This window comes from Cyanistes caeruleus, chromosome 10, assembly GCF_971803275.1.
Source record: "Cyanistes caeruleus chromosome 10, bCyaCae1.hap1.1, whole genome shotgun sequence".
Lineage (NCBI taxonomy): Eukaryota > Metazoa > Chordata > Aves > Passeriformes > Paridae > Cyanistes > Cyanistes caeruleus.
This window is the reverse complement of record NC_141710.1, coordinates 23,382,286-23,400,526: the sequence shown is the minus strand read 5'-3', so window position 1 is coordinate 23,400,526 and position 18,241 is coordinate 23,382,286. Positions and strand designations below refer to the sequence as shown.

Genomic DNA, 18,241 nt, shown 5'->3' with positions numbered 1-18,241 from the left:
TTTTATACTCATGGAAGAACACGTGATTCCCATTTTGGAGGGGAGAGAGGTCCTGCACTGCTGGGACAATGCTCACTGGAGGGTTAACATCAACCACAGGAACTTCTTTTCTCCCCCAGAGAATTTGCTGCTGCTGTGGGAGCCAAATCAGGAATGGATTCCAAAAAGATTCTGACAAATCCAAGGAGAAGTGGCTGTTAAACCTGATGATCCCAGTGTAAATTCCAGCCCAGGAGGTGGCTAAAGTGACAAGTAATGAAAACAAGGAAGATTTACTGAGGGAATGTTTCTTCCCCTCTATTCCTGCCACGATTTCCATGTTTGTGCTCGTTACATGGGAATAAAAACCAGCTTGGATGAAGTAGATTCACACTCTGCTGATTTTAGCCCTAAACCTCCCTCAGGCTCAGACCAGGCCTATCAAAGCCAGGCTTTGGGCAGGGCTGGGGCTGAAGCTCCTGGGATGCTCCTGGTTATCCATGTGGAGATGCCAAGGGATGGTCACTGGGCTTCTCTCCCTTACCCCAACCAGCTGCTTAAGGGGTGGATCATCTACTGCCACCTCTGCCTGTGACATCCCACCGGAATTTTGGGTGAAAAACAGGAGGTCTGATCTGCTGATGTCTCTGCCCTGTGACATCCCACTGGAATTCTGGGTGGAAAACGGGAGATCTGATCTGCTTGTGCCACCTCAGCTGGGCACTTCCCACCCTCTCCTGGGGGAAATGTTGATTTTAGCAACAAATAAAAGATGAACCTTCCAACAACTCACCAGCTCTCTTGATCCTCTTCCTCTCCTTCAGCTGGTAGGGTTTGTGGTCGTGGGACAGGGGGATGGCGTTGCCGTCCTTGTCGCAGAGGACGCCGCGGGAGTCGCCCACGTTGGCCACGGTCAGCTCCTTGTCGGACAGGAGGGCGATCAGACACGTGGTGCCTGCAGGAACAGCAGGGGTGGGAGGCACAAAACCCCACGGGGGGTGTAAAGAGATATTCCTGGGCTGCAGGAAAATGTCCTTCCTGGCACAGAATCCCAGGATCATTGAGTTGGGAGTTGCCAGGATCACAGTGCCGCCTGTGACCCTCCAAGCCCGTGGTGGCTCTCCCTTCAGAGAGGCTGGAATTTCCCATTTCCCTTCCCTGTTTCTCCTCTCCACTTCCCATCCCCACATTCCTGCCCCTCTCACCCAAAACCAGCAGGACCCCAGCAAATATCAGCTAAAAAATCCCCATTTTGGGGCTGACCTGGCTCTGGATGCAATCCCTAAATATCAATGTCTCTGTATCGATAGCTCCCAGGACTGCTTGACAGCAGGGAAGACATGGAAAAAGAAAGGGAAAAATGAATTCCATCTCTTTTTTTGTTGTTGTTGTTGTTGTGCAATAATGAAATTCAATTTCTCCAGGACTCCTGGGGAAGAAGTGCCATCCATTAAGGGAAAAAAAACCCCATTTCCCACAGGACAAAAACACTTCCAGAACCTCCCAGCAGTCTGGAATTCCCTGGGCCACTGGAATTAAATGCAAAAATGCCTTAAAATAACCAAAATTTGCCACAGATCAGGCACTGACCACCTCAGCTGTAAATCAAGGGAATGGGATTAAGAGCCAGCAAAGCTTTGCTGGGAGAAAATATTCTTGCACAAAATTACCCCAGCCTTAGCTAGGCAAGAATGCCACTTTTTAAACTAAAGGATTTAGAGATTAGGAGAGGATTTGTCCCCATCTGTCACTTTTGGCCTCCTTTCATTTTTTAAAGCTTCCTTACTCAAACCTCACAAAAAATCTTGCCAGCATTTCCAGACAAACTGATTTTATTTGCAGCTCTGATGGATTGATTTCCTAAAGGGAAAGATTCCCAAAAAAGATTCACTTTGGGATGTGGAGTCCATCATTTATTAACACTGGATGTTGCCAGAAAAGCCAAATTAACACCCCAAATTGTGCCAAACCCAGAGCACTCGAGCTTTGTTCTGGCAAATGGATGCAGCAGAACTCGACCCACTTTGGGAAACATCCCTGGGGAGAAAGGAGGTACTGGGGGTGCAGAATGGTCCTTCCAAGAGGGATGGAGAAGGTTTCCTGGCTGGAAAAGGTGTGGAAGCGCTTCCCTGTGCGCCACACCCTGCTAAAATCAGCGACTTGGATCCCTTCAAACATCTCCTTTTGCAGCTTTCCTGGCTGACACCTGCTGGAATCCCACCTCTCATCGTTCCTCCCGACATGAAACCCCTGGCAGCGCTCCAGGGTGGCTTTGGGTGATCCCTCACATCATCCCCTGCCAGACAAAACTGCATTTTCTCCCCTTTCATCACCATCACTTCTATTTTTGCCTATTTTGGAGGATTGTTCCTTTTGTTTTTTATGCCCCACCAGCAGCTCGAGTTCCTTATTGAGTTGATTTTGCTGTGGAAACAAAAGCCAAAAAAAAAAAAGGGAAAATGCCACCATCAAGGGCTGGAGCAGCCAGGATCACCAGCAGCTGCTGTAATTATATTTAAGTGCCCATTTTCTGTGCTTTGCTCACAATCAGCTCTCACTTCAAGGGCAGGGAGAGCCATTTCTGCCTTCCTCATAAATAAGAGACACAATTAGGAGGGAGAGGGGGCTCCACTGCTGTGTTTCCATCTCTGGAGGTGCCTCCACCTGCTTGGGAAGCTGGAATTTTGGGGTTTCATTTACAGCTCTGCTGCTGGGAATTTTCTAAACCGGTTATTACGGAGCTTCTCATTTCCACACGGTTTTTGTTGGATGAGATAAATCCCCAAATATGTGTTTCAAGCAGTTTTAATCTTTATTTTCGCCGTACAAACACGGAGATTTCCATAAAGGAAAAAAGCTTTCTTCTCTTTCTGACAGGAACCAGTAATTTCCCTGCATTTTCTCCTCCCTTAAAAACTCCTGTAAATGAAAATAAGTGGAGAAGACCAAACTAAGGGGAAAAAAAAATTACAGGATTGATCAGAGTGGGAAATTCTGTGCGAGAAAAGATCAACAGAAAGCAACAACTTTTGGAGCTGATTTTTTATGCATCATTAAAAGCAGGCCACATGTGATGAAAGAAATATTCTGCAGCCTCATTTTACCTCTGCTGGCCTTTGAGAAGCCACAAGCCAAGCTCCTTGTGTGAGGTGTATTTTGCAAAAGGATCCAAAAGCTGGAAGGCATTTCTGACTGCTTGCAAACAAAAATGCTACAAAAAGCATCGGATCTGGAAACCCTGAGTTCAGGGTTAAAAAAGCCTCCAAAATCGCCTGGGTTTGGCTGCCCACGGCCTCGTGTCACCTTGAAAATCGGGTTTTGTGCCTCTCAGCTGGGAAAACACAAACATCAGTTGTTTGTGATGGAGAAAAGAGCAAAAACCAGGTGGCACAGGGAGAGATTGATGAGCATTGAATGGAGATCAATGATGGGCAGAGCACGGAGCACTGGGAGGAGGAGGAGGAGGAGAACAAGAAGAGCAAGAAGAACAAGAACAACAAGAAAAACAAGAAGAAAAAGAACAAGAAGAACAACAAGAAGAACAAGAAGAAGAACAACAAGAAGAAGAAAAACAAGAAGAACAAGAAGAAGAACAACAAGAAGAAGAAAAACAAGAAGAGCAAGAAGAAGAAGGGCAAGAAGAACAAGAAGAACAAGAACAAGAAGAACAAGAAGAACAATGACAAGAAGAGCAAGAAGAAGAAGAACAACAACAACAAGAAGAACAACAAGAAGAACAACAAGAAGAACAACAAGAAGAACAACAAGAAGAACAACAAGAAGAACAACAAGAAGAACAACAAGAAGAACAACAAGAAGAACAACAAGAAGAACAACAAGAAGAACAACAAGAAGAACAACGACAAGAAGAACAACGACAAGAAGAACAACGACAAGAAGAACAACGACAAGAAGAGCAAGAAGAAGAAGAAGAAGAACAACAACAACAACAAGAACAAGAAGAAGAAGAAGAACAACAAGAAGAACAACAAGAACAAGAAGAACAACAAGAAGAACAAGAGCAAGAAGAAGAACAAGAGCAAGAAGAAGAACAAGAGCAAGAAGAAGAACAAGAGCAAGAAGAAGAACAAGAGCAAGAAGCGTCCTCTCAGCTCCTTGCCATCCCGTCGCTCACGAGGAACACTCCCCACAGCAGTCTGAGTGCAGGAGAACCAACTCTCCACGAGGACAACAGTCCAGCCTGCAGGAGGAGTTTGGGGAAAGGCTGGAAACGAGGGAATTTTGTGTCACACTCTCAGCTGGGTTGCCAAAGAGAGCGTGTTTTATTCTTCTAGATCCTCTTTTGCAGTTCTGAGAAGGCAAAACTTTTGTTGGTCACCAAACCAGCACGGCACCATCACTGCAGAGTTGGGAACAACACCCCGAAATCCACAAATGGCACCAGGACAAACAGATTGCCCTCCAAAGCAAGGAACTATTTAAGGAAAAAAACATGCCAAGAGGAGTTTTCCTTTAATACCAAATTTTGGTGCGTTTAGCCCATTATTTCTATCTAAAAATCTCTTTTTTACCTCTGCAATAAATGATCAATATCCACAGGGAAGCCTAGCTCACAATTTAATGTTTCTTGCACGTAAACAACAAGGAACAAACAACACCCACAAAGGTTGTTTTCCCTCTCCAAGGCCTGTTTAAGCTCCTCCTCACAATTTCTCAGGCCAGAGCGAGAACTTCGTGTGACTTCACAGATCTCCCTGCCCCATCTCACGTCCAGCACCCTGTTTTGGGGCAGTAAAATGTGAATTTACAGCCCAGCCGTACCTGCCTCATCGTAGGACACGGTCAGCTTCTCCAGCATCTCCCTGTCGATGGACAGGATCTGCTGCTCCAGGATGCTCTGGTAGGACAGCACGCTGTTCTCCTTGTCCTTCTCGTAGTCCTGCAGGTGCTGCTTCAGCACTTCGGGCAGCCGCGACTTGACGTACTCTGCTGCTGACTGCGGAGCAAAGAGCGCGGTAATTAGTGCTGGTGTTAATTGGAACGGGGCTATCGTGGGGCAAAGAGATGGGGTAATTAGTGCTGGTGTTAATTGGAATGGGGCTATCATGGACCAAAGATCAGGGGTCATGAGCGCTGATATTAATTGGAACTGAGGCTATCATGGGGCAAAGAGATGGGGTAATTAGCGCTGGTGTTAATTGGAATGGGGGCTATCGTGGGGCAAAGAGCGCGGTAATTAGCGCTGGTGTTAATTGGAACTAGGGCTATCACTGACCAAAGATCAGGGGTAATTAACGCCAGTGTTAATTGGAATGGGGGTATCAGAGACCAAAGATCAGGGGTCATGAGCGCTGATATTAATTGGAATGGGGCTATAATGGGGCAAAGAGATGGGGTAATTAGCGCCGGTGTTAATTGGAACTGGGGCTATCGCTGACCAAAGATCAGGGGTAATTAACGCCAGTGTTAATTGGAATCAGGAGTAAATCCCACAGAGCGAAGCCCCCCGAGCTGAGGCCCAGCCGCTCCAGCAGGGATTGATGATGCTGATGGATTTGGAATTGGATTTTTGAAACCCCAACAATCCAATCTCACGTCTTTATTCTGAATTTTAGAGCACCACGTGGCAAAGCAAAATCAAATTTAATGTCCTTGTTCTAAATTTCTGTTCTAAATTTTAAAGTAAAAATCAGCAATCACATTTAATGTCTTTCTTCTAAATTCTAAAGCGCAAAGTGAAATCACATGTAACGTCTTCATCCTAAATTTTTAGTCTGAATTTTAAAGCACCACATGGCAAAATGAAATAAAATCTAATCTGTTTATGCTAAATTTTTATTCTAAATTTTAAAGCACAAAGTGGCAGAGCAGAATCAAAATTAATGTCTTTATTCTAAATTCTTATTCTAAATTTTAAAGCACAAAGTGGCAGAATGGAATCAAATGTAATGTGTTTGTCTTAATTTTTCGTTCTAAATTTTAAAGCACAAAATTGGCAGAGCAGAATCAAATTTAATGTGTTTTTTTTGGGGTTTTTTTTCATTTTGAAGCAGAATTTCCCTCTTATTACCTGCTCTTGATACATGACCAGGCCATAAATATTTCCACACAAACACCCCAAAAATTCCTTTATTTCCTCGTTCCTGCTGGGCCCCGAGGAGACGGAACGAACACAAGGGGGCAGGGCTGGAGCTGTGTGTAAAGCTGTAGTAACAGGTGAGTAACCACTGAGAGCATCCTGAGAGACCCAAACCCCTCCTGGATTCCTGATTTCCAGCGCCTGGAAATTCCCAAATCCCGATTTCCGCCTCCCCTGGCATTCCCGCTGGACAGGGAACAGAAATTCCCTTTTCCTGGCATGGGTTTAATTTGGATTTTTCCCCTTTCCCTCTCTGAGCCAGCAGCTCCCTGCTCCCGTTTTCCTGCCACGCTCGGAAAAGAAATGATTATAAATTTGTTTTATTCCAGGCCTGGCAGTGACCAGAAGTCACCTGCCCTCCTCAGGGTTATATTTAATTTTCCAAAGTCAATCAGCGATTAAATTACAACCTTAAAATATCCCTGAGGTTGTGTTCCACGTTCCTGTGTGTGGGAATTACTCCTGGGAGTAAAACCAAGGGAATTACTCCTGGAAAACCAAAGGAACCGCCCGCAAGAGCAGAGAATAATTTATTAATTATTAACTAATATTACATTTGAAGAGTTGCTTTTTCCACAGGAAGGCACGTTGTACACGGATTATTATTAAATTATTATTATATTAAATAAATAATATATTTAATAATAATAAATATTATTATTAAACATCTCTCAGTGGGAAGGTAGAAAACCATGGAATAACGAGGTTGTGGACAAGAAAAGTATTCCAGAAAAGTCCATCAGTGAATTTTTGTGGTAATTCCCTAATTTCCTGCTCATTCCCAAAAAGGACAATGTGGAAATATCTAAGTATTGACATATCCAGAAATTAACATTCCTAGGTTAAAATATTTTTATTATTTTTAATTTATTTTTATTTTTACTCTTATTTTTATTTTTACTTTTATTTTTACTTTTATTTTTATTTTTACTTTTATTTCTATTTCTATTTTTATTTCTATTTTTACTTTATTTTTACTTCTATTTCTATTTCTATTTCTATTTCTATTTCTATTTCTATTTCTACTTTTATTTTTATTTTATTTTCACTTCCATTTTTTTCCTATATATTAATAAATAAATTAATACAGAATATTAGGAATAATGAGAGTAAAGAAACTATTCCTGCAGCAAAAAATCATCAGCACTTAAATTGCACCTACACGGAATCTTAATTAGTGAGCCAATCATTATCCATGCCTCTTTTAGGAGAAGAAAAATAAGATTAGTGAGGAAATTAAAGTGAAAATGAGGCTGAAAGCAGCTGTTGGATAAAATTCCTGTCAGTTCTGACAAACAGCTGGAGCTGGTTTAAAGGTGATGGATTCCATAAATCCTGGAAGATGCACAGAGCCAGAGGAGCAGCAATAATTCTGACAAACACCCACCTGGCCATTAGGAAAGGACGTTAATTTTTAACTAATATTTAAATTTACCCAAGGGCACGATTTAGTTAATGGCACAAAGCAAAACAGGAGTGATTGAAACGCTAAAAAAAAAAAAAAATAGGGATGTCAAGATTTCAGCTGATTTTGATGTTAATTGGGTGGAACTATTAACAGAGATGAGCTGAATATGAAATGAAAATCTGTGAAATAAAAAAGGTTTCAAAATGCCTGAAAAGACTTGGCCATTACTGGGTAAAAATGCAGAAAAATCCAGGTCCCAAATTACAATTTATTTCCTGAATGTGATGTGCAGGGAGCAGGGATTGCATTTGAAGGCCAGCCAGGATTAACTGAAACATTTCCTTAACACTAAGCAAAAATAATAATTATTTTATATTTTTATATATAAAAAATCATTATTTTATATTTTTATATATAAATATATATAAATATATATATTATAAGTATATCTTTATATTATTTTATTTATATTTATACATTTTTTATATTTTATATGTATATATATTTATATTATATTTACATATATTTATATATTTTATATATATATTATTTTTATATATATTTTTATATTTTATATATTTATATTATTTATATTATTTATATATATATTTATTTATTTTATATATTATTTTTATATATATATTTATATATTTTATCTATTTTATATATATATATAATTTATATATATATATATATTTATATATTTTATCTATTTTATATATTTTGTATTGGTATGAAGAGGCAGAATCAAGAAGCAAGAAAAAGAGCAATAACCCTTAAAATAATGGTCAGAGTGTCAGAAACTCCCTAAATTTCCACAGGTGTTGAACTACTCATTTTCCAAGCTGTTTTTTTAATTTTTTTTGATAGAGCAAAATGCTGCATTTTAGATTTTATTCAGCTCATCGAGCTCAACATTAAAAGTGGAGAAAATAAAAAAAAATAAAAAGAGGTTTGCAAAATAAATTGAAATGACATTTCTAACCCTGCATCAACGCAGCCCCTGAGCTGAAAGCTTTTATTAGGAATTAAAACGCCTTAAAACTACTCCAGGGGATTTCCACAGGTGTCTCTGTGCAGAAGCTTTTCCAAAGAACAGGGTTTTATTTAAGTGAAAAACCAGTTTTCCCAGAAACCTTTCATTCTGCTCCTGTAGTTGAGGGAGAAATGTATTTATAGCCTATTAGAGTCAATTAAAGAGCAAGAAGCATTCATCTTTTTCTTGCCATTGTTCTCTCCCTCCAAGCACTGAGGGAGAGGAGTGGAATATTTTAGCCTAAATGGTCTCTCCTGATTTAGAGACTTCACTTTGTGCCAAGCAGAAATCCAGAACTGGAAAGGTTCACTCTGGGTGAGTTACACAGGCAGCAAAAACAAAAAAAACAACAAAAAAACAACCAAAAAACAAAAAAAACCCCAACAAAAACCCAACCAAAAACCAAAAAAAACCCCCACCAAAACCATATTATTATTATTATTATTATTATTATTATTATTATTATTATTATTATTACTACTACTACTATCCTTATCCTTATCCCTATCCTTATTATCCTTATTATCAATATCATTATCATTGCTATATAATATATAATAATGATATAATATATAAAAATGTATATTATATGATATATGATTAATAAAATAATATATTACAATAATATTATATTATATATTATATAATATATCATTAATATTATATATTATATTAATATTACATATATTATATATAATATAATATATAATATATATTATAATATATTATATATTATAATATATTATAATAATATATAATATAATAGAATATCAACCTATCATATAATATATATAGAATATATATATTTTTATTATCCTTATTATCAATATAATTATTATTACTATGTAATATATAATAATTATATAATATATAAAAATATATATAATATGATATATGATATATAAAATAATATAATACAATAATATTCTAATATTATAATATATTATAATAATATAAAATAGAATAATAGAATATAGATATAGTCTATATACTATATAAAGAATATAGATATTATTATTATTTTTATTATTATTATTTTATAATAATGTAATATAATAATATAAATACATATATAAATATATTAATATAAATATAATTTTAAAATAATATATTATATAATAATGTAAATAGTAATAATAAAAATAAAAATATAATAGTAATAATAAAAATAAAATAATAATGAAATAATAATGAAATAATAATAATAATAATAATAATAATAATAATAATAATAATAATAATAATAATAATAATAATAATAATAATAATAATAATAATAATAATAATAATAATAATAATAATAAAAAAAAAAAATCTCTATTTTCACCTGCTTAGAATTTCACCAATGTTCAACTAGCTGGTCACAAACCTGTCTCCCACTCTTCCCAGTGTTTCTAAATGGAATATTCCTGTCATATTTCTGGAATTCCATCCAGTACAACTCCAAGGCCCAGCAAGCAGCAAACACCCAGGAATTTTCAATTAACAGCAGAGTTTTAATGTAGAAAATATTCTCATTTTGCCTTCCTCAGCCCCGAGGGAAGCAGGAGAGCTCCTGGAGCAGGAGATGTTGTCCCTTGGAGCCAAGTCCTGTCCTGATAAGGTTTTGGAGATAAATCCAGGGCTGGAAACAATCCTTAAGTTTCCATTTCAGTTTGACCTTATAAAATTCCCAGTTAAGAAATCCCATTAATTATTAATAATTATCCCTGTGTCACATCCAGAGCTGGGAGATGAGGAGAGGAGGAAATGGAACCTTTCAGGGTGAGAAAGGGGAGCTGGGGATTGATTCCAGCAGCTCCTGCAGGGGGATCCAGGAATAATCTGGATTTTCCCAATTTATCCAGGAATAATCTGGATTTTCCCAGCCCCTTCCAGAGCTGGGACAAGCCCTGCACACAAAGGGTTAAAAGGTGGAATGGATTCACCATTTTCCTTCAGGAACTGAAATTTCTGTTGGGGACAATTTGGAGATTCGATGAGCTCAGGATAAACGTAATTATGGTTATTTTCTGTGATTTTCCCATCCCTTTGGGTTTGAAAAATCCACTTTATTGACCCAAATAATGAGCTGGAGGCAGCCAGGAAAGCTCCACATTCCTGGTCTGTGTAAAAATAATCCAGAATAAAAAACTTTTGTGTCCTCTCCTTGTGCTCCTGGAACAGGGGCTGCCAGGAAAAGAGATTTTTGTGATCATGGGGGTGATAAGCAGCTGAAACGTGAGATTGGTGCTTAAAAAGGCTCCTGGAATCCTGAGATGTGTAAATAGTGGGGTAATAATCATTAATTGGGGTGAGGTAATTAGGGAATTGTGCATGGAAAACCCCGGCTGCTTGTTACACCTGGAATTTGAGAATCGAGACAATATCTGAGGGCTTAAGAAAACGATAACAAAAAGGGGAAAATTACTTTTAAAAGGTTTTTTTTTTCCCCAGAGAAGGAAACTTTCCCTCAGATAACAGCTCAGAGAGGCGAGGATGTGAAGGCCCCGAGGGAAGAGATGCTTTGGTTGTAGTCCACAGCTCCTTTTCCTAAAGACCAGGAGGAATCAGAGGAATTTTAGGGCCATGGAAGGATGTCAGCCCCTGAAATCCATCTGCAGCTTCTCCTCCCTGAGCTGAAGGAGCCAAAAACCTCCCTTTAAATCCAACAGCTCCTTCAGGAAGAAAAGACAAACCTTCCAGAGTGGACAGAATTGATGTCAGAGAGTAATTCTATAAAGCACTTAATTAAATGGCAGAGGCTCAAAGACAGGGACTTCATTAAATAGAAAAGCAGCCAATTTTAATCCATAAATAGTTTCCAAAGCCTGTTCATGTTCTGGAGGCATTTCACTGCACAAACACCGAGTGCTGAACCCTTGAGAGCAGCACAGGCATAAATCAGGCCCCAGTTAAAACTAAACACCAATGTCTGGATGTTATTCCTTCTTCCCTCCAAAAATGGACATGTGAAAGAATAAAAAAGTATTAAAAATGAATAAAAAAAGAGGATTTTTCCTGCCTGTGGGATCAGGGATCTCTGGTTATGGAGCCCAAAGGCACGTGGGGAGCAGGGAATGGTTTGGAGGTGAATTTTCCTCAAGTTCATGAGAAGTTCATCCAAAAAGATGGGGAAACAAGGAGGAAGGAGGCAGATGTAGGAAGAAAGAAGGGAGATGGATGCTCATGAAAAGGGGAACAGGTGAAGAAAAGGAAAGATGAGCCCAGCTGTGCTCAAAGAACACCTGGAGGTGGCTGGGGACAAGGTGGGCATCGGGCATGGGATGGACTCCATGGGCTTGGAAATCTCCAAGCTCAGTTTTTCAGTGCCAGGGAAGTGTAAGCAGCCGTTTTAAGGAGATTTTCCTGGAACACACTTTCATTAAACAAGATGGTACGCAGTCATTTTGTTTCTCCAGCTCGTTAGGACAAGGGTTGTTAATTGCATTTATTATCAAGGTGGAAGGTCAAGGAGGTTTCCAGCTATTTTCACCTCTGGATGGATGGGGAATTGGGGGGATGAGCAGGGAATTATCCAGCAGAGGGGGAAAAGTAACTTCAGGACAGGCTGATGGACAGAGGGGAACGAGCAGTGCCTGCCAGGAGCTGAGAGCTCAGCACAGACACCGGGTGACACCGCAGTGCTGCAGCCAAAACCATCCAAAAAGGAGAATTTTTATCTTTTTTTTACCTGCACCCAACCAGGGCCATGCCAGCAGCACCACGCTCCCTGGGACAGCAGCACCTCAAGTGAGGCTGATCAAATATCCAAGCAGTTTCTTTCCCTTTCCTGCTTCACTTTGCAATTTTCTCCTATTTTTTAAGAGCAGCCCCAGCAGGGATTAAAGGTCCATGATAGCACACTATAAAAACTTCAAAGCAGCAACTGCAAGTGATTCTGCATTAGGAGCTCCTTGAAAAGGCTCCTGCTCTGCAGAGATAACAGCACAGCTTTGATTTTAAGGTTTTTGTATGGCTTGGAGTGTTTGGATATTAGAGTGACACAGCCTGGAGTTTTTAGATTTCATGGCAAGCCTCGAAACAACAAAAAGCAAATAGTTTTTATCGGGAGCGTGGGGTGAAACACCTCACGCAGCACAGCTCAGTATTTTGGCAATGTTCCCAAAAATATCCAACCTCTGGCTTCCTGGAGTTTCAACAGAAATTTGGAAGTTTTGGAAGAAAAACTGATTTGAAATTCGGAGAAAGCCAAGATATCCCAGGGGCTGGCTGGGTTTTCAGCCCGTGGTGGTGAACGAGGGCTGGGATGATGCTCCGAGGCACTTGGACCCTTTTCCCTGTGGATCACATTCCCAGGGTGAGGGAATTCCTCACATCCAGCCCCTGCTTCCCAAATCCCACTGAAACATTTCCAGAAAGAATTCCTCAGGTTTTCCTGAGCTCTGAGGTGGAGATTATTTCTCAGCAGGACAGGGCTGTTAGCAAATCCACTGGCACTCAGCCATTGATTTCCTATTTCCCCAAATCTGGAATATTTTACCCCAAAATCTCTGGGCTCTTCGGTGCTCTGTCCCCCAGACCTATTCCAAATTTATGGGAATAATAATTAATAAATAATGAATTAATTTATGTCTCTATAGTTATAAGAATATGTCTTAAGTAGGTAAGAAATTATATCAGGTAAAATAGTTTGAACTGTAATAGTATGACTGTATAAATATATTAACTATATTTAATATATATTAACTATATAAATATATCTATTATAATATATTTATAAATATATTATTATATAGATATAAATATATTAATGATATAAATTCCAGTTCCAGGTGGCTTTTCCTGCAAAACTCCAGGAGAAGCCCGGAGCTGATCCCTGCCCAGGAGTTTGTGCCAGCTCAGCAGCTCAAAACCTTGATTCAATCAAAATCAAATCAAAATCAAATCAATCAAAATCAAAAATCAAAATATTTCCTTGCTCGGCCTTGGGATTGAATCTTGGCTATTTTTATTCTGTCCCATTCTAAGGAGCAGAAAAAAATAAAATAAAATAAAATAAAATAAAATAAAATAAAATAAAATAAAATAAAATAAAATAAAATAAAATAAAATAAAGATATAATAATAATTATAATAATGTTAAAATAAATAATAAAATAATAAAAAGGAATAAGGAAAAGAAATAAAATAAGTAATAAAATTAATAATAAACCAAAATATTGATAATATTGATAATATTGATAATAATAATAGTAATAATAGTAATAATAATAGTAATAACAATAGTAACAATAGTAATAGCAATAGCAATAATAGCAATAGCAATAATAGCAATAGTAATAATAGCAATAATAATAATAGCAATAACAATAGCAATAGCAATAGCAATAATAATAATAATAATAATAATAATAATAATAATAATAATAATAATATAAACACCAAGAATGAGCCTCATCTTAAAGAACTGCTGATTTTCCTATACCAACCCAAAATTATCCCAGGAGGAAAATCTGGGAGCAAATGAATGTGCTGCTCTGGGAGGTGAAAATACTGCTTTAAAGGAAATATTTCATTTCATTTCCCATCTAAGAGGCTCCACCAGAACAAAACACACGAGCAAAAAGCCCAGGAAAATTGAATCAGGGCTATTTCAGAACTCCTTATCTCAATTCTGGAGCCCATAAATTCCCTTTTCCCCCACACGTGGCTGTGGTATTTTCATAAAGTGGATTTTAGTGAAGTGGGAAATCAAATTTACAAGAGCAACGGCTGCAGGAAATCATGATAAAACACTTGATGTTTCCTGACACTTAAAATAATATTCTAATCTGGTTTTCTAAAGCTTTGCAGTAAACTCTGCTGCCTGGAAATCAGGTGGAAATTGGGGGAGGTGAACGAATCCAAACACAAAACAATGTGATGAATGTTTTCACTGGCTACAATTATATTGTATTTAAAAATATTATATTTTTAAAGACCTGAGGAATTGAACTACCTGAGAAACGATCTATTTAACCCCAGCAATCAAAGTGAGAGATAAAACTGGTTTCCCCTGGGTGTTATGGATAAAAAGCTGTTTCACAAGGAGATGTCTCCTCGCTCCCATCCGCACAGAGATTTTCTGGGGAGCTGCTGGGGAAACATCCTGCATTTCTTTTCCACGGAGATTATTTTGGTCACTATTCCACTTTCACAGGCACACCAGGAGCTACAGGCTATTTTTTGGTACCAGAATGTTCTTTATCCTGCTATTTTTACTTCTCATTGCTGTGCTTTTGCCCTTGGCCTCTCTGCACAGCTTTCCATTCCCATTCCTCCCCCAATCCCAGTTATTTGCATCCTTTCCTACAGATTCTCATTTTTATTCTCCTTGAACTCCATAAAAACTTTGAATTTAAGGCCTCAACTTCCCAGCAGAGCCCAAACACTGCTAGCCAACCTCTAGCTGCTATTTTTGCATCATGAATTTGGAATATTAAAAGTGTATTTTGTAGATTTCTGGGCTTTATCATCTGCTAAATACTATTGGGCTTGATGCTCTTAAAGGTCTTTTCCATTTGAAATGATTCCGTGGTTCTTTAATATATTAAATAAACAGAGAATAAATAAAATAGTGAAGCTCAGCTGGGCCTAAAAACCAAACTCTGAGCATTCCACATTGAGGGAATATGAGTGAAGTGGAATAAAACTCCTTAAAATCTTTTTAAATTGTACTTTAAATGCATCAGGAGGATGTGCTTGAGAGAAAATGCTTTTTCCTGCTGATTCCTGTGGTTTTTCTCTTTGGCCTTTCTCAGCACTCACAGGAATTATGTAAAATAAAATATATAACTACAGGGTCAAGCAAAAAAAGCTGTTAAAATGTTTTCATAGGTAGGTGGCCAAGAAATAATCTGATTTTCTCTTAGAAACCGAGCTAGAAGCCCACTCAAACAACATCTCTGAGTGATTTAGCGGCGTGGTTTTTTAAAGTGAAGTCAATTATGAGAAAAATCTGTTTTTCTCTTACCAAATATTGCCAAAATATCCTGCAGCTTGTTCCTTTCTACAGGGAGCAACGTTAGCTCCCAAAGGCGTCTAATAAAATCATTTCCAGGCAATTTCTCAGAGTATCCATGGAGAGAATGCCATGAGCTGGAAATTCCATGGGGAATTCGGGATAAATCTCACAAGGAATTCAGGATAAATCCCACAAGGAATTCAGGATAAATCCCACAGGGAATTCGGGATAAATCCCACAAGGAATTCAGGATAAATCCCACAGTGAATTTGGGATAAATCCCACAGGGAATTCGGGATAAATCCCATGGGAATTCAGGATAAATCCTGTGGGGAATTCAGGATAAATCCCACAGGGAATTCGGGATAAATCCCGTGGGGAATTCAGGATAAATCCCACAGGGAATTCAGGATAAATCCCACAGAGAATTCAGGATAAATCTCACAAGGAATTCAGGATAAATCCTGTGGGGAATTCAGGATAAATCCCACAGGTAATTTGGGATAAATCCCACAGGGAATTCGGGATAAATCCCGTGGGGAATTCAGGATAAATCCCACAAGGAATTCAGGATAAATCCCACAGGGAATTCGGGATAAATCCCACAGGGAATTCAGGATAAATCCCACAAGGAATTCAGGATAAATCCCACAGGGAATTCGGGATAAATCCCACAGGGAATTCGGGATAAATCCCACAGGGAATTCAGGATAAATCCCACAAGGAATTCAGGATAAATCCCATGGGGAATTCAGGATAAATCCCACAGGGAATTCAGGATAAATCCTGTGGGGAATTCAGGATAAATCCCACAAGGAATTCAGGATAAATCCTGTGGGGAATTCAGGATAAATCCCACAAGGAATTCAGGATAAATCCCACAGGGAATTCAGGATAAATCCCACAAGGAATTCAGGATAAATCCCACCTTTCACTTTGTTTCCAGCTCAAGGTGTTTTGAACAAACAAAAGCTGCCAGATTTGTTTTTAATCCAACACCACATGGTGTAACCAGAAAAAAGAGAAGCAAAACCTTTCCCTCAATATTTCCATCACTTTTTTTGGAACCTTCTTGTATTTTTTGGATGTGAAGAACTGCAGCAATCCCAGGGGGAAAAGCAGGGGATGCAAATCCTGAAATTTCAGCTTTGTGGGGCACTGGGAGAGGGAAGAGAGGGGTTTTTCCCCAATTTCCATCACTGGAATATATAAAAGATGTAATTAAAAATATATTAAAAATATAAAATTAAAAAATATATTTAAATATATAATATTCAATAATATTAATAATAATATTAAGTAATATTATTATATTGTATAATAATATTAATATTTACATATTTAATATAATACTATAACAATATCAATATAATCAATATTATAATTATTAATATTATCTACTATAATGATACAAAATTATACATAATATGTATTCCATATATAATTATTATAATTATTGTAATAATATGTATTCTATATAAAATATATAATACATATAAAATGCATTATATATTATAGATAATATATTAAATATAGGGTCTATATTGTATAATATATAGTCTGTATGATCTATTCTATATTATATCTGTAATATACATAATTGTATATTACATATACAATAATATATAATATACAATTTAATAATATTCAATATTGTAGATATAAAGAAATAGCAATCTACCAGATTTATATTTAATCTACATTATCTATTTTATCTATATTTCTATAGATGTGCTGACAGCTGGAAATCTGAGCAGTTGAAATCTGCATTAAAACCCAGAACAATTATTCCTTTGCCAACGAAGAAACTAAAAAATCCTTGAGCCAAGGAATGGCTAAGCAGGGAAAAAAAAATCAAAGTATTCCCATTTCCAGGCCTAAATCTCTGCAAGGCACAATCTCTGAGCAAAAATCTCTATTTTGTACCTCTGCCATAAATAAAATCCAATTTGTGCTGATCTCGGTGCCTTTTCTGGCTGGAATAAATACTTCAAAGCGTGATTTTGGATTTAAAAATAGAATGTTTTGGCCCTCCTGAAGTCTGGCTGGCACCACTGGATGTGGCAGGGTAAAATTTGGAGTTTTATTGCTGGTTTGCCTCGTTCTGCAGGATTGAAGAGCTCAGTGGGGTCACAGAAAGGCAAAACCGAGGACATGAAGTGTTTAAATCAGTTTGTGCAGAGGTTTCCTGGGAAAAAATGGAGTGGCCACCAATAAAAACTTCCTTGGAAGTGAAGGAAAATTGAAGGAAGCCACAGAGCAATGGTGTGAACAGAACAGGATACCTGACATATTCCTAAACCTCAATAAACACAGGGAAAAAAATCTCATTTTTCTGTATAGAGCATGGCATGTTGTGCATGTAATTTCTAGATATAATTTATATATAATTTCTAAATAAAGTGCTTGAAGCATCCCATTCCTGGCAGTATCCCATTCCAGGGAACAGTGAAATCCTTATGGGCAGCATAATTTAATTAATTTTTCCCCACTGCCTGTACACAGATGTAGAACTGAAGGCAAAGCCTTACCCATAACCCATAAATCAAATTAAAATCCACAGTACTGAGAGACAAAATGCTTCATAAATAGAAAACAAACCTTGAAATTCTGGAGGAAGCGACACAAAATATTATTAATTCCAACATCCTGGCCAGGGCTTTGTTTGCAGGTTTATTTTGGGGTGAATTTGGGCAGGGTCTCTCTTTGATGTGTCCCTTTCAGGATTATTTTGGGAGGTGTTTTTGGAAGCACACGAGGGGATGTTTGTGA

The 18,241-nt window shown here is 37.8% G+C and overlaps 1 protein-coding gene across 2 annotated transcripts in view; it reads right to left on the bottom strand.

The window, feature by feature from the left end:
* PPM1L (protein phosphatase, Mg2+/Mn2+ dependent 1L) overlaps window positions 1-18,241 on the bottom strand; it is a 63,595-nt gene that overhangs the window by 6,670 nt on the left and 38,684 nt on the right. Inside the window, exons 2-3 of one of the 2 annotated variants that reach the window (XM_086843248.1) lie at window positions 4,762-4,936; window positions 773-934 (exon numbers count right to left, since the gene is read on the bottom strand). In XM_086843248.1, coding sequence (XP_086699374.1) covers window positions 773-934; window positions 4,762-4,936 — 337 coding nt within the window. The remainder of the gene's footprint in view (window positions 1-772; window positions 935-4,761; window positions 4,937-18,241) is intronic. The other variant, XM_086843247.1, reaches the window with a different exon arrangement.